This window comes from Achroia grisella, unplaced genomic scaffold (genome assembly GCF_030625045.1).
Source record: "Achroia grisella isolate CSIRO2021 unplaced genomic scaffold, CSIRO_AGI_Agris_v1 utg109, whole genome shotgun sequence".
Lineage (NCBI taxonomy): Eukaryota > Metazoa > Arthropoda > Insecta > Lepidoptera > Pyralidae > Achroia > Achroia grisella.
The window spans coordinates 4,580,730-4,596,533 of NW_026712573.1; the positions used below are offsets into that span (position 1 = coordinate 4,580,730).

Genomic DNA, 15,804 nt, shown 5'->3' on the forward strand with positions numbered 1-15,804 from the left:
ATAAAATAAAGTAGAACTGTCGGGATTTTCAAATTAACAACTATTCATTAAATGCATTTGAAAGTATATCTGAACACCCGCAATACCAGGAGAATTGCAAGTAACTTGCCGGTCTTTTAGGAAGGCGTAAGTTTTTTATACCATGTCGTTTCAGAAATACCATTGCTGGAAGGTAATTCCATTGCTGGAAGGTAATTCTGCGGAATTACCTTCCAGCAATGGTATTTCTGATGCACGTGTGCGTGGCAAAAAAAATGTGAAAATATTATGAGAAGGTAAATATCTATGCTCAATTTGTTTAACCTACTTGATGGAAAAAGAGGTGTGGTGAATGATGAGTATTATATAAAACACCATATATGTATTAACAAACAATACATACTTATAATGAGAACTTTGAAAAAGGGCGAGCACAATAGATCTATGCAGGTTACAGTGTTACAGGTTTTAGCACTAGACAAAAGTCAAAAAGCCCCTAATAAAAAAAATATGAAAGGACGCAGGTATGGAGAACTGACCAGACTAAACTATGATAAATCATTTTTTGTCTGACAGAGAAGTCTCTAGAAGAGTCATCAAAACTGGCTTATATGCATGAAAGAAGCTCTGAAAATGAAGATAATTGTGTAACGATAGAAACAAAAGGCATCTTAATTATTTATTTAATTAAGCAAAGACAAACATAAAGTTGTCTAATTATTATAAACGCGAAAATTCGTGAATATGGAGGGATATTTGTAAGTCTTTCCCGTAAAAACTGCTGAATATATATTAATGAAACTACAATAATATAGCTTATACATCATAATAACACAAGCTATAAATTTCACGTGAGCGAAACCACTGGCCCTTGGTATAGCAGTAATAATTCCGAATGTGCTATAAAGAAAAAAAAACGGATAGGTATCAAGTGCTCATTGTTTTAAAAGAACTTATTACCTACATAATAGATGTTTTCTGTGTCGTTACCAATTATTACTTTCTATTGCTAGTTAGTACTAATATTAAAATAGGAACCGAAAGTAACATGTTTAGAACTTGCGAAGGCTACAGTATATTTCGTATATGAAAACTAGCCAAGTTAGACCTTAGGCTACAGTATATTATCCTAAGTTATAAGAAGAAATGATATTTTATATTGTTATAAATACATTTCAGGACAGACCATTGAACTTGGCACCCATTTAGATCTCATCTCTTTTGTCGTAGAAGTCAACAATCAAGGTATATATCATAATATTAAACTCGGCTATCATTTCACATTTATGTTTTTAATGGGATATCATTACTTTTTGTACATAAATTATACGAGGTACTTATTTATAACTAAATTAATACCAAATTATTTTTGATAAATTACTGTATTTTCGTATATTTACGGGGTATAATTGTCCTTTTTATTTTCTATATTTTCTTGTAACTTTTAAATGTTCAAGTGCATTGCCAATTCAGTATCAGGAATTTTTGGGCAAATCGGGGCGGTACAAAGTGCGTAGATGGTTGTACTCTACAATAGAGCTCTCGTGACTTGGATCTAAATTCTTAAGACGTACTCCATCTAAGGTTTTAACTCTGGAGAGTCCAACGTAAACCTGCCCTTTATTAAATATAGAGGAGCCTATGTTGAGAAGAGGACTGCTAAAACTAAGGCCTTGTGATTTGTGGATAGTAATAGCATATGTTAAGCAAATACGGAATTGTTCTCTTTCAACATATACATTATTTAATATCTGAAATTTCGTATTGACACGTTATAGTTAGTAAAGACGATTATGTAACAAATTGACTGTTATTGAATTCTCAAGAAAACAATTTGTTACCAATGAGTTCTCATTCTCGAGTTAACTATACATTCCTACTTATAACTATACTAAAATTGTTATTAATTTTTGGTTTAAACTATTGTCTATACCATACGTATTTACTAAAATAATGTAATAATAATATAACCACAAATATATAAGTATAATTTAAGAAAGCTATGAATTTCGTAGCATAAATCGCAACCTTATAGGTTAGATATCGAGAAACAAAACATTGAGTTTTATCGCACCGCTTCCACACAGCGCCGCGCCGCCGCGGCGCCCTATACCGAAATGCCTATTATTTAATAATTATTTATAAAAATAATGATTTCACACTATCGATGTGCGCTAAATATTGAAACAATAATTAATACCAAATCTCAGTTAATAACATAATAAATACGAAATTCGACTATACTCCTAGTTATAAGTACGAGTATATTTTAGACAGAATCTAAATTATAGCAACTAGTGTTTACAGCTCAATGCAATATTTGAAGTTTGCTAATTATCGACACTGATGTGAAGGGGTCAACGTAAATTGGTAATGATCGACGTTTTCATACAATATTACTTTCCGTCCAGTATAAGATGAGATATTTCGCCAGGGATCCATGTCAATTGGTGGCTATCGACGTTTTCATAGAATTTTAGTATTCGTCCAGTATAAGTTGAAATAGAATCAATTAAAGTGAAAAATTGTAGTAAAATGATAACAATTTACCAGTTTCAGATTTTTTCCTTTATATTCACCTAATTACCTATCTGCATGCCAAATTTGAACTTCCTAGGTCATCTGGAAGTGGGTTATAATTTTGATCTATAGTTGATCAGTGATAAAAATGACGATTTTTGGACATTAATATCTAAATAACCGTTTGAGATATGTTTATGAAATTTGGAACACATATTTATCTCGCATGTATCAATATATGAACCAAATTTGACAGGTTTATGTGAAAGAGTTTTTGAGTTATGAGGGGGTCAAAAGTGGCTCCAAATGGTTCGTGTAAATATACACACACGGTGCTGCTCGCCAGTTGTCTTACTTGAAACTTGGCTTTACTTCTTTTTATTTATCACTCATTCCGAAAGCTCAAGCTCATTCCCATCGAAAGAAGATCAAGCAAGAATCTTGCGTGTTGTTCTTTTAAATAATTCTCGTAAGTTAAAATTTTTATATAGAAACTTCACATTTTTAAGAGGAAGTGTGTGAATACAAACTACCAACTAGCACTAATTCATTACAGTCAATTTATTAAAAACGCAATCAACTGGTCGTAAGTTAAGTCGTAGTGACTAGTCACTACGACTACGTTGCACTCGTGAACGAGTATCAAGATTAAGATCCTGTAAGACAGACAGACTTAAGCATTTAGACTATTAGTATAGATAATATGTAAATATTTTACATTTTCTGTACATTCCTATAAATTATTGTTTCCAATATGAACACCCGAGTCACGGTCGTCATTGCTACAATGTAACTACTACGGCCTCGCCCGCAAGATCTCCTTCCTGTGATGAACAATTAAAACTATGTTACTAGTTATTACTGTCATAAAGTAGAACGATTTGATTGTCTCTTTGTAATCAATACACTCTAGTATGCATTTACCTAGACATCTTGTATGATATTTTATCATATTTAGTTACATAACCAGTTGATTTTGTACTTCATATTTTGACTCTAATTAATGAAGTGCTAGTTGGTAGTTTGTTGATTTTGTACCTACTTCATATTTTGACTATTTAATGAAGTGCTATTTGGTAGTTTGTATTCACACATTTCAATTTAAAAATGTAGTTGCAATAATTATTTAAAACAGCAACACGCTAACTTCTTGCTCGTTCTTCTTGTGATGGGACAGCTTTTCGAATGAAAGGTAGAATAAAAAAAATAAGTAAGGCTATTCGAAAGGGCTTATTTTAAGTTTATTTGAATAAATAATATTCTATTGTAATAAATTATTGTTAAAAAAAACGATTTTATAAATCTTTTAATAAATCCTACATATTAAATCACATGAAGATCATTACAATAATTGCACCGGTATGTCGCTAGTAGTATATTATATATTAAATGTTACTAGAACGGTAAATAAGACATACATTACATATGAATGTGGATGGTTATAAGGGCAGAGGAGGGCCGAGAATGATATGGATTGATTGTGTGAAAGATGGTATAATAGGATAGGGATTAAATAACGAAATGTCTGCGAAAACGGATAAGTAATGGAAAGAATAAGTATTACGCCGATCCCAAATGAATGGGATAAGGAAGACGCAAATGATGACTAAAATGGTAAAGAAACTGATGGCCCACATAAGTAAGTGGCAATGGTGGCCTGTATTCATGAACAGCACCACAGACATCAGGTGACAGCCGTGGTACCTCGTAACTCTCTTTCGAAAGACAAAGGATACAAGAAGAATAATGATACAAACATACACATTTATATATAGATAAATATATGACATTTAACCTTCTGTATCAGTCATACATTGAGATTAAGTAGGTACTTATTAGCATCATTAATATAAATAGTTACAAAAACAAATTAGGGAAGGTACTCACAATCATTCTGTTTTTAGCTGATAAATAACTACGTCACATGTCGAGTAATGTGAGAAGGAACTGAAGGTGTCCTCAATTCTACTTAGCTTGGGACGAGACTTCGCATCGCTTCGTGTGTTCTACCGAATGTGCTTTGGACTGTGTTATGAGGAATTGTTCGACATGATGGCTAACTTTTACATTATGTTATCTGTGCTTTTACTAACACATCGCTCGCCATCAACAGGAAATTCAACCCCACACGCTAGAGCCTAATAGGTCTCGAACAGTGCGGTTTTACAGGAGCTTCTTCCTGCGTACACATAGATTGTGAAATGAGACTTTGTCACGAGACTACAGCATGAGGTTTTTTCAAGAATTAAGGTTTCGCTAAAGCTAGTTATTGAAAGCTCTATAATTTTTTTTTTCGGGTTTGACGTGTAAGATAGTATGACTAGTAATCTCATTGCTTGCAACATACCTTGTATATTCACACGCAGTCCCGCTTGAGAACATCATGGAAAATAACTTGGGGCATTTAATTGATCTGACTAAACTCAGCTCACCTCATCAACAAACTGATCGTGCGGTAGTGCCCCGCTAGCATTTAGGGCAGACGGATGCATAAAAAATAATGAAAGGAGCTCTTAAATTGGTGCAGTAGTTTACTTTCCTCTAAAAACAATCTCTCTCTTAATAACATTAATATATATTGAGGAAAACAAACAGCAGATTGCTCCAATTCGAAATACACATAGCGAGTTGAAGGTTGAATAAGTAACGATAAACAAATGAATCAAACACGAGTTGCAGGAGCCATCGAGGGTTCCACAACTGAGTAGAGGATGAATGGCCTGCTGTACTCGTACCAATAAATCAATTTAGGGAGCACCTTGTGCACACACATACACAGGTGCAAGTTTAATGACTTTTCTCAAGTTTTCCCCATCGTAAGGTTGCTTAGTTAAGAGAACGATTCTTAACAATAATGTCGCCCGTTGTTGTCTTATTATATTGTTTATTATTATTATTTATATATATGTATATCTAGCGATCCGTCACGATTTGGTACGGTGAATTACAAATCTTTGAATTACACAGCTTATTCTATACTATAATACGCATGTATAATACATATAAAACTACCTCTTGAATCACTCTATCCATTGTAAAAACTGGTTTAAAATTTGTTGCGTAATTTAAAAGATCTAAAGGAACAAAAATTGGAAGCGACTTCATTTTATACAACGATTGTGTATATAACTGAATTTAATGTTAGAGGAACTAAGAGTTTCATTCATTCATTTATAATTCTTTTCGAACAACCCCATCCCCTAGAAGGGATTGCTCGGAATGGGGATCATTGTCATTCAGTCAACTTCCACTGGTACCGCCATGTAGGGTACATGGTAATGGTTTGCAAACATCCATTTTTAAAATCCTGCTCATAGCCGGTCCACTGTACAAACTGAAATATTAATATTGTTAGGGTTCGCATGGATATTTTCGAAAAATCTGATATTTTATATTAAAAGAAGGTAGTTTCATTATTACTCGGTATCGTTAAACTAGTTGCATATAACCCCCACTCATATCTTCTCTGTATAAAAGGGAGGGTTTTTGTAAGCCGCGGCATTCGGTCCTTGAGCACAGGATGTGCTGGTTGTATTTTAATTGCTAAAGTGAATTGTGTTAGAGACATAGTTAAATTAATGTTATATAGTTGTTATTTTATTATAACACATACTTTTACTAGTACATAAAGTTGATATATCTAACAATATGTGCATGTCCGAAATTGCTATAAAAAACTTCGCAGGCGTTATTTACCTAAGTACAATAGTATCTCAATAAAGTCTCTTTCTAAAATCATAAATTAGTTAGCCATACTTTCTCACATCCGAATAATAATATGTCCACAATCAAAGATTCTAACCAATCTTAGATTGATCTCAATATGGTAACTCTATTTTTTTTTTACGTAGATTTTAAATTCACCTACTGAATGAAACGTTCCACCGGCGACCCATGCTGGTAATGTATGTATTCTTCTATAAGCTGGTAATCACGACTTCGTCCATGTGGAGTTAATATTGATATTTTTTTAAATAAAAGTAGCCTAAGTTACTCATTATAATGATTTATCATTGACTTTCTGCGACATCAAAATCGTCCAACCGTTTCTGAGATTAACAAGAACAAACAGATAGACAAAAATATTTAAAATTATAGTTTTTGTAAAAGTGATCATATGCATTTAGTGATATGCGTTTAGTGTCACTTCCTTTTATTTATTTATAGAGATTTAGATCTTTACATATGCGTATTGAATAAATGCACTTAGCTAATGGTTATTACTTGTTAAGTTATAGTTGAACATTAATTTTTAAATCCAAAAGCACCTAAAAGCGTTGCTTTGGCGTAATTCCACACTACTCACTTACCACCAGATCAGAGGTTATGATTTTATAGGTGATCAGTCATCTTATGTCAACCTCTCTAGTGAAATATTACCTATAGTTAACTATTTTGACTATGACGAGAAACAAGGATCTCTAAATCAAGTATAAGTACATATTAATATAACATAGCTGTAAATACTATTTGTTATCAAGCGACTACTATTTATTAATTGGGTATAGGAAGACTATGTTTTCGTAAGGAAAAAAAGGCTGCCGCTGGCCTTTACTTTACAGTTTTACCAAACGATAGGGGATCGAGTGCAGATGGTACTCCAAACCCGCGGAAGGACTAATAGAGCGGCTGAAGGCCAACTCCCGCCTGACGCATACACTTTAGTCTGAAGGCACCGCTAGAGGCTCGAACCTCGGCTCAGGCCGTCGTAATTTCGATCCCTGTTTGAATTGGACGGGGGATCGATCGGAGGGGTTTTCTATGTATATTATGTATGTGTATATGTTGTTTAGTACCCATAACTAATGCTCTGCTTAGATTGGGACTAGATGGCGCTGTGTGAATTGTCCTGAGATATTATTATCATTATTCGTAAAAACTGAACTATAATATATACTACGAAGCCATTATAACTGTTGTAAAATGTTATGTATTGTATGAATGTAGTTTGATAAATAACAAAATTGTGACCGATAGAACGTTTATTGCAACAACTATTACAATTAAAAATTTATTGGTTTTCAAAATCGCGTGATGAGCGGCGCATTTTATTAGTCGATAATGTGATGTCGTCATCAAAGCGACGTTTGGCGTCATCCAATTTTTTTCGCACTACTCTAACGAAGGACCCGCGGAAGAAAGAAGCGGCAAAAGGGCAACTCCTGCCTGAAGGATACGACCGTAGTCTGAAGAGACCATTACGGGTTCATACCTCAACTCAGCCCGTCGTAATTTCTATGCCCGTTTGACAAGGGATCGTTCGGAGGGGTGAAGTCTGGTGGATGTTGAAGAGGGCGCCTGACAAATTGTTCGACCTTTGCAACTCCTCTGCTCTGCAATTATTTGCTGCTATTGTTTTAGGATAAATTATAAGAATACAATTACTTGGTAATTACAATTACACGTTTCAATACGAAGCAATCATACGCACGAATACAAATGTTTGTATCGTGCGAGGAATCGAACCGCAGGATGCACACCATCTTGCTTCTTTTGGTCGCCATCGGAAGCAAGATGCTAAACCACTTGACCACCGAGGTCATAACATAAATAAAATAGTGAAAGTATTTACATATATTATCATATTATTGAGAGTACTTAAGATATGGTCACCTCAGGTTAGAGACTCTTGATAAAGTATCTGCGTGCATTTTAAATATACATTGTTTTACTGCAACTAGTTAGTAATGAACAATGATTGTGTTAATATTAATTGCTTTAACTGTATTTTTTTACCTAACATACCGCGTAATAAATAAAAAAATATGTTACTGGGAGAAATTAAAAATACCGTATGCGAAACCAATTCCTATTCTAAGCAATTATGGCGAATACTTGCTTATGAGAAGATCTATGCCAGAAGTTGCTCAAATATTATGTCGTAAATTCCCCACGGTGCCATACTTTGGCGTTTTTTATGGAACTGAACCTACGCTTATAGTACAAGACCCGGAGTTGATCAAACGCATTGTAACCAAGGACTTTTATTACTGCAATGGCAGAGAAACATCTGCGTACACTAACAAGGAAGTTATCACCCAAAGTTTGTTCTTCGCTCACGGCAACAGATGGAAGGTGTTACGACAAAACTTAACACCAATTTTCTCAACATCAAAAATGAAGAATATGTTCTATTTGATTGAAAAATGTTGTCATGCGTTAGAGAGCATGCTTGATTACGAGTTCAGCAGGAGCCAAGTCTTTGGAGTTAGGGCGCTGATGTCAAGGTTTACAATGGACAGCATAGGTACGTGTGCCTTTGGTGTAAACACGAAAACCATGGATAATAATTATACTGATAATATCTTCACTTATATTGGAAATATCCTATTTAAGGATACTTATTATAGGGGTTTCAAAATGTACGCTAGAAATATTTGGCCAGCTATATTCTATGGGCTTGGAATGAAGAGTTTTCCTACAGAAACTGATATTTTTTTCCACAAGCTGTTGGTAAAAGTGTTTTCTGAAAGAAAGTATAAACCAACAGGAAGAAATGACTTTGTTGACCTTATTCTTAATTTTAAGAAGAATAAATACCTCACTAGTGATAAAACGATGAATATAACAGATAAAGATTCAAATTTAGAAGTAAATGATGAATTTCTTGTTGGCTTGTCTATGGGTCTCTTTGCGGCTGGCTTCGAAACATCATCTACTATACTGCAATATACACTCTATGAGCTTGCAAAGAGTCCAGAAGTACAAGAGAAAGTACTTACCGAAATTGATGAATATTTGAACAGATACGAAAACAAATTGAACTACGAGTGTGTTACAGAATTACCGTATGTCCAGGCTTGTATCGACGAGGCCATGCGACTTTATCCAGTGCTTGGTGTTCTAACACGTGAGGTAATGGAGGAGTATACTCTCCCTTGTGGCGCGGTGCTGAATAAAGGATTGCGCATTCATATCCCAGTGTACCATCTACACCGACATCCCGACCATTTCCCTGAACCTGAAGAGTTTCGTCCAGACAGATTCTATAGGGAGAAAAATAACATTAAACCGTATACTTATATGCCATTTGGTGAAGGGCCTCGACGTTGTATAGGCAAGTTTTTATTACTTCTATCTATATTAGTCCAATATAAACAATAATAATTACTTCCGCAACTACAATATAAATTTGAAAGCATGTCTGCCTGTTTGTTACATTTCACATCTAAATGGATAAAGAGATCTTAATAATATTAAATACAAATATAGATTTTTACATTTAATGCATGTAAAAATCTAGTAATAATCTAGTCCGACTTTTACATATAAGTGAAAAATAAGATGACAGATGTGAATGGTCCCACTTTAGTATCTCCACTTTTAGAATGGCAAACAGGCAGACTGCCTTAATGTTAAACAGTAATCGTCGCCTATATACATAATGTCTAATGTATACAACACTATGGACATCATGACACACCAATAGTTACGGAGCAAAATGCAAAAACCAACAATCATAGTCGCGGTTTGATCGCCGAACAGGTAACACTAGGCTTCCAAGCTATATTTGACGATGCCTGATGATGCCTTGATCAGAGGAACATAGTTAGTTAGAAACACGTGTTGCAATATAGGTATAGACTCAATAACGGTTGGAAATCGGTCACCGTTAGTGAAGGTCATAATGGCAGTCAAGTTTCCGCACTGAATAATAATGGTCTCACACATGCTAATTGTAGCGGAAGTACTGAAAATAATAGAAAACCATAAAATGAATGAAATAGACTTTCCATAAAATAACACTTAATTAAATACTAACAATCAAATCTTTCCTCTTTATACACAGAATATTAGGATACATATACAATTATTATAAGATTATGTACATATTCAGGTATGCGTTTCGCGAAGATGCAGATGATGGCAGGAATTATAACAATCTTCAAGAAATACCGCGTAGATTTGGCTGAAGGCACACCACGTAAGCTACGATTTATACCAACAACAATGATAACCCAACCTTCAAAAGAAATCAAGCTGAAGCTCGTGAAGCGGACGGATTAAGAACTATGTATAGGCAATACACCTATAGATTTTTAAATACTATTTGTACAATTGGAAAATTTTAAGAAATCTCTACGTTCGTATTCTGAAACTGAATTAAATCTTACTAATATCACAGCTAATATTATATACGCGAAAGTATGTGAGTATGGATGGATGGATGTTTGTTACTCTTTTTCGCAAAAACTACTAAATTAGATGAAACTTTACAGTAATATAGCCTATCAGAATAACACAGAAACTATAATTTTATGAAAAACAATATTTTTATTTGTTACTCGTACTCTTATTAAACTTCGTGGGTTTATTTAACTACAATCATAAAATTTAATTATTAGATTACACGGATCTAAATATAAATTACTAAATTTACATTCATATACTTCTTCTCCCAAACAGGACAACGCCGAATCCATATCGACTTTCTTTAATAGAATTTGGTTAATAACAAAAACGGGCAATCTAACGGGTTTACAGTTTGCTAGTAATATTTAAAATATTGGCTCTTCCGTGACGTCTTCCTCTTTATTGTCCGGATTTTCGGAATGTGCTCCACAGCGTGGTCGCGTTACCCCTCCGATCGATCCCCCGTTCAACTCAAACGAGGTTCGAAATTACGACGGCTTCAGCTGAGGTTCGAACCCTAAGTGGTTCCTTTCAGACTAAAGTCGTATCCGCTAGTTGGCCTACTGCTGCTCCATAAGTCCTTCTGCGGACTTTTGGAGACTGCGACGATAGGGGACGAGTGCAGATGGTTTGGAGTGACATCTGCTCGGATAAAGCTGTAAAGTCCAATTTAGGCCAATGGCATTAAAGTAGTCCTAAGAAAAAGTGGCCGCGTTGTGGGCGCCCGTTAGGTTGCCGGTGCCCTGTTGCCGCTGCTGGTGTCGATGCAACACCGCGACCGTATCCCCTCCTTTTTAACGAATCCTGGTGACGTACCCAATATACACACGCAAGTCGCAAATTAACCACATTTTTATACATAATCTCTAAAACGATAATGATTCGTAATATGTCGCGTGTTAATTTAATTGAACTGCACTCCCGTTTTCCATAATTCAATTTCTCTTCGTTTTCACGTTCCGCACCGCTACCTCCAAAGATAACGCCAATGACACCGTCATTTTAGAAGTGACTTTGTCCTCTGCAAATATTTTTTGCCTTATCCTGTCACTCCATATTCCACATATAAATTCCAAATCTTAAGATGTACGGAATCTGCAGAATTATCTATATTCTGCGGATTCTTTAATTCTTTAACATTTTGTACAATTCATTAACCGTCTGTCAAGTTAAATCGTTCACATAACAATGACGGAACGGGTTATATATCTTTCTGCATAATTGCGATCACTTCGTCAAACTTTTAACCGTGCCGTCTTCCGAAGACTGCACAAATTTACCATTAAGTTGTATGCCGAGATATTAAAGTTAGTAATTATCAAAACTCCGGTTTTATATCGATCACCACAAAATACATTATATCATACTAAATTAAATTCACCTATTTTCCTATCGACATTTTTTTTCCTCGTCTCCACTAATAAATAATGACACGAGAACACTATACAACTGGCCGTTACAAAAAGCATCGCTTACCCTCAAGTTATTAATAAACTATCTACCTACATAACAAAAAAGATATGTAAATTGTGCGAAATATAATTAGATGATCAAACGAACTTGCAAAAGTGAAGTTCGATCTTAATTATCCTGTTTTCGCCGTTTTATTTTTATTAACCATGTAGTACCCTCAGTACGACTAGCCATTCCGCACACAATATTAAGCGTAGTTGGGTTAAAAATAAAAATGTGGGGAGAGCTCTCCCCTCCACTCTACTTCGCTACAGTATCGTTGAGCAACCTCATTATTTTTAGAGAAAAAAGATTTGGGTTTATTTACAACATTCACCTGTTTTAAGGGATAAAAATATGGGATTGGGTGGGAATTTAAATCTCTTCGGCGAAAACAGGATAATTAAGATCGAACTTCACTTTTGCAAGTTCGTTTGATCATCTAATTATCCTGTTTTCGCCTACGAGATTTATTTTTATTAACCATGTAGATGTTTAGAGAAAAGTCAATGTTGTAAAATAAAACTATAAGGCAAGTATACTGAATATTATTGATAGATTTCTATTATATAATATATTTCTTTATTATTGTAACAAAAAATGTACTTAGGTATAAATGTAACAATCACATCTTACTTATAAATTAATCATCTTAAAATTAACAATGAACTATTTATATATTACTAAAAAGATTAGTATTCCTATTGATAATCGGTCTATTATAGAAATTGGCAAAAGTGGTAGAGTTTCCAGTCCAACCGGCACAACGGTGGATTGTATCAACGCTGACGCCAGCGCGTAGTGCAGCCGAGGTCGCCGCGTGACGGGTGCTATGTGCTCGAAATACATTGGTGTTGATACCACTTAGCTTTAAGATCTGCTTAATCCACCGCCCTATGGTCGATGGTGAAGCAGCCCTATGAGGTTTTTTACAAGTCAGGAATAAATTATTTTCTTTCTGCGGTCTGATTGAAGCAGTTGCAGACATGTAGGCGATTACTGAGGCAGCAGGGCAAATACTCGGCTTGCTTATAAAGAACGGGAGGTCGAACACCGGTTGGGCTCGACCTGCGGCTGATGTTTTCACCAAGTCTGTAATCATAATAACTATTCTATCATCATATATATTAATATTCTCTAATCTGATTAGGGAAATTGTCTGAGTTCTTTGCCCTGTTGCCAAAGCTAACAAAGCAGTACATTTATGTGTTATTTTTTCTAAACACAATGTGTTGTTTGGGTGTAAAGACGACAGATAATCCAACACAATATTAGGGTTCCAAGTTATATTATAGCGCGGGAATGTTGGTTTTAATTTAAATGCGCCTTTGAAAAATCTTTTAATCATTGGATTTTCGCCTATACAATTTCTTGAAATTAAAGATATTGCTGAGCGATGATTGTTTAAAGTGGAGTAGGACGCTCCACCATCTAAGCATCTGCTAAGAAAATCTAATAATGAACTTATTTCGACATCGTAAAAATCTATTCTCTTTTCTATGCAATATTCCCACCATTTTTTAAAACTGGATGAATACTGATTTATGGTATTTTTGGACAAGGATGATAACATAGTGTTTATTGCAGAATTTGGTACACCTTGTTTGAGGAACGCCTGTTGCATACAATGCTCGCTGCCAATGAAAGATGGTGGTGCAGCGGGTGTATTGTTCTGAAAGCAGATGAAAGGAGATGTTTACTAGGTGGAAATATTACAATTTCGCTTACACAGAGGGACTTAAACAGTGGGTACCAAGGTTGTGAAGGCCAGTATGGTACTATCAATATACCTGATGCGTCATCACTAACAATTTTGTTTAGGATTTTTAATATAAGTGAAAATGGTGGGAAAGCATAAAAGAAGAAAGGATGCCAATCTACCGTGAAGGCGTCAATATTGAAAGCATACGGATCTTTCCTCCAGGATAAGTACTTGTCACATTTAGCATTTAAGCGAGAAGCAAATAGGTCGATATCAGGTTGACCAAATCGATTAATAATTTTTAAAAAAGTTTTATTACACAATTCCCACTCTGTATCAATATTTAGCCGTCTTGATTCATAATCGGCTTCATAGTTCTGTGAGGATTTTATATATGAAGCAAAAATGAAAATTTTTCTGGATTCGCACCATTGCCAGATTTCTTTTGAAATGAATGTTAAATGGAGATGTTGGATTCCGCCCATCCTGTTTACATAGGATATAGCGGTGGTATTATCGATACGTAGTAGAATTTCGCAATTATTTCTATCCTGAGCAAATGATCTTAGTCCGAAAAACACAGCTAGCAATTCCAAGTAGTTTATGTGATGAGTTTGTTCTTTGATTGACCAATGACCGCCAGTTCTCTCGCCGTTACATGCGGCCCCCCAACCGGTTTTAGACGCGTCCGTAAAAATTTCTAATTCGAATTTTCCACGTCGGATAGGGTTTTGAGTAAGTAAAATGTTATTTTTCCACCATAGTAAGTCATCACAGAAACTGTTTGGGATATTCATAACTGCATTATAGTTATCGCCGTTATTACGTAATGCCAAAAATTTCTCTCTCTCGAATAATTTTGTGTACATCCAGCTATATGCTATAGCTGGACATGCTGCTGTTAGAGTTCCCAAAAAACTAGCAAAATCGCGAATTTTAATTGTATTTGACACAAAAATTTTATTAACGCTTTTTAAAATATGTATTTTTTTCTTCTCGGGTAGTTCTAAAATCATTTTCTCGGAATTTAATATAAAGCCTAAGAATTTACATAACCTACTAGGAATTAGGTTAGACTTTTTGTAATTGATAACGAAGCCTAGTTTAGTTAAACATTCAATTGTTTCCTTGACATTGTGTTTACATTCGTCATAGGAACTTCCGATACATAAAATGTCATCTAAATATCGAACTGATAAGAAACCTTTAGATCTCAAGTTAGTTATCACTGGTTTAAGTATTTTTGTGAAAATATATGGTACCGACGATAGACCGAACGGCAAGCAAGTAAATTCGTATACTTTTTGTTGAAAACAGAATCGTAAATACTTTCTATGACTTTTATGTACCGGAAGTAAAAAATAGGCTTCAGTTAAGTCAAGATTTACCATATATGCATCTTTAGTTAAAAGCCTAGTAGCAGTTCTGATATCTTCCATTTTAAAGTGTTTGCAATCGAAAAACTTATTTAATTTCTTTAAATTTAAAATAAATCTAAAACCACCGTCTTTCTTGTTTACTAAAAAGATATCGGAGATAAACTGGCCTTTGACAAAAACACATTTCTGTATAGCTCCTATATTCAGTAAATGAGATATTTCTGATTTCATATATTTACTTTCCTTAGCTGAAAAAAGGCGAGTTTGAATTGAATTTGGATTCTGTATTGGTATTTCTATGAAAGGAATTCGGTAGCCGGATATAGAGTTCAAAATATATTGATCATCTGTAATAGATGACCATGATTTATAAAAGTATTGTAAACGTCCCGCATGTACCTGTGGTAATTGTGGTGAAGTCAACGGAGTGTCCTCGCTGTCTGTACCATCGATGATGTCTGAGGTCGAGACGCGTTCGAGTTCGAGCCGGTGGCATGCGGTGGGCGCCGTAGCAACGGTGCATATGGCTGCCGTCGAACTGGTGCTGGCACTGGCGCCGGCTGTTGCGGGAACGGTGCAGTTCGCCGGCGATACGGCCTTTGTTGATGGTGACCTCCGCCACGGTTCACATAAGACTTG

The 15,804-nt window shown here is 35.0% G+C and overlaps 1 protein-coding gene across 1 annotated transcript; it reads left to right on the forward strand.

The window, feature by feature from the left end:
• Positions 1–8,193: 8,193 nt before the first annotated feature.
• Positions 8,194–10,506, forward strand: LOC131848224 (cytochrome P450 6B2-like). The gene is made up of 2 exons (XM_059198018.1): positions 8,194–9,556; positions 10,337–10,506. Exons 1-2 carry the CDS (start codon positions 8,194–8,196, stop codon positions 10,504–10,506), a joined length of 1,533 nt encoding a protein of 510 aa, XP_059054001.1.
• Positions 10,507–15,804: the final 5,298 nt, after the last annotated feature.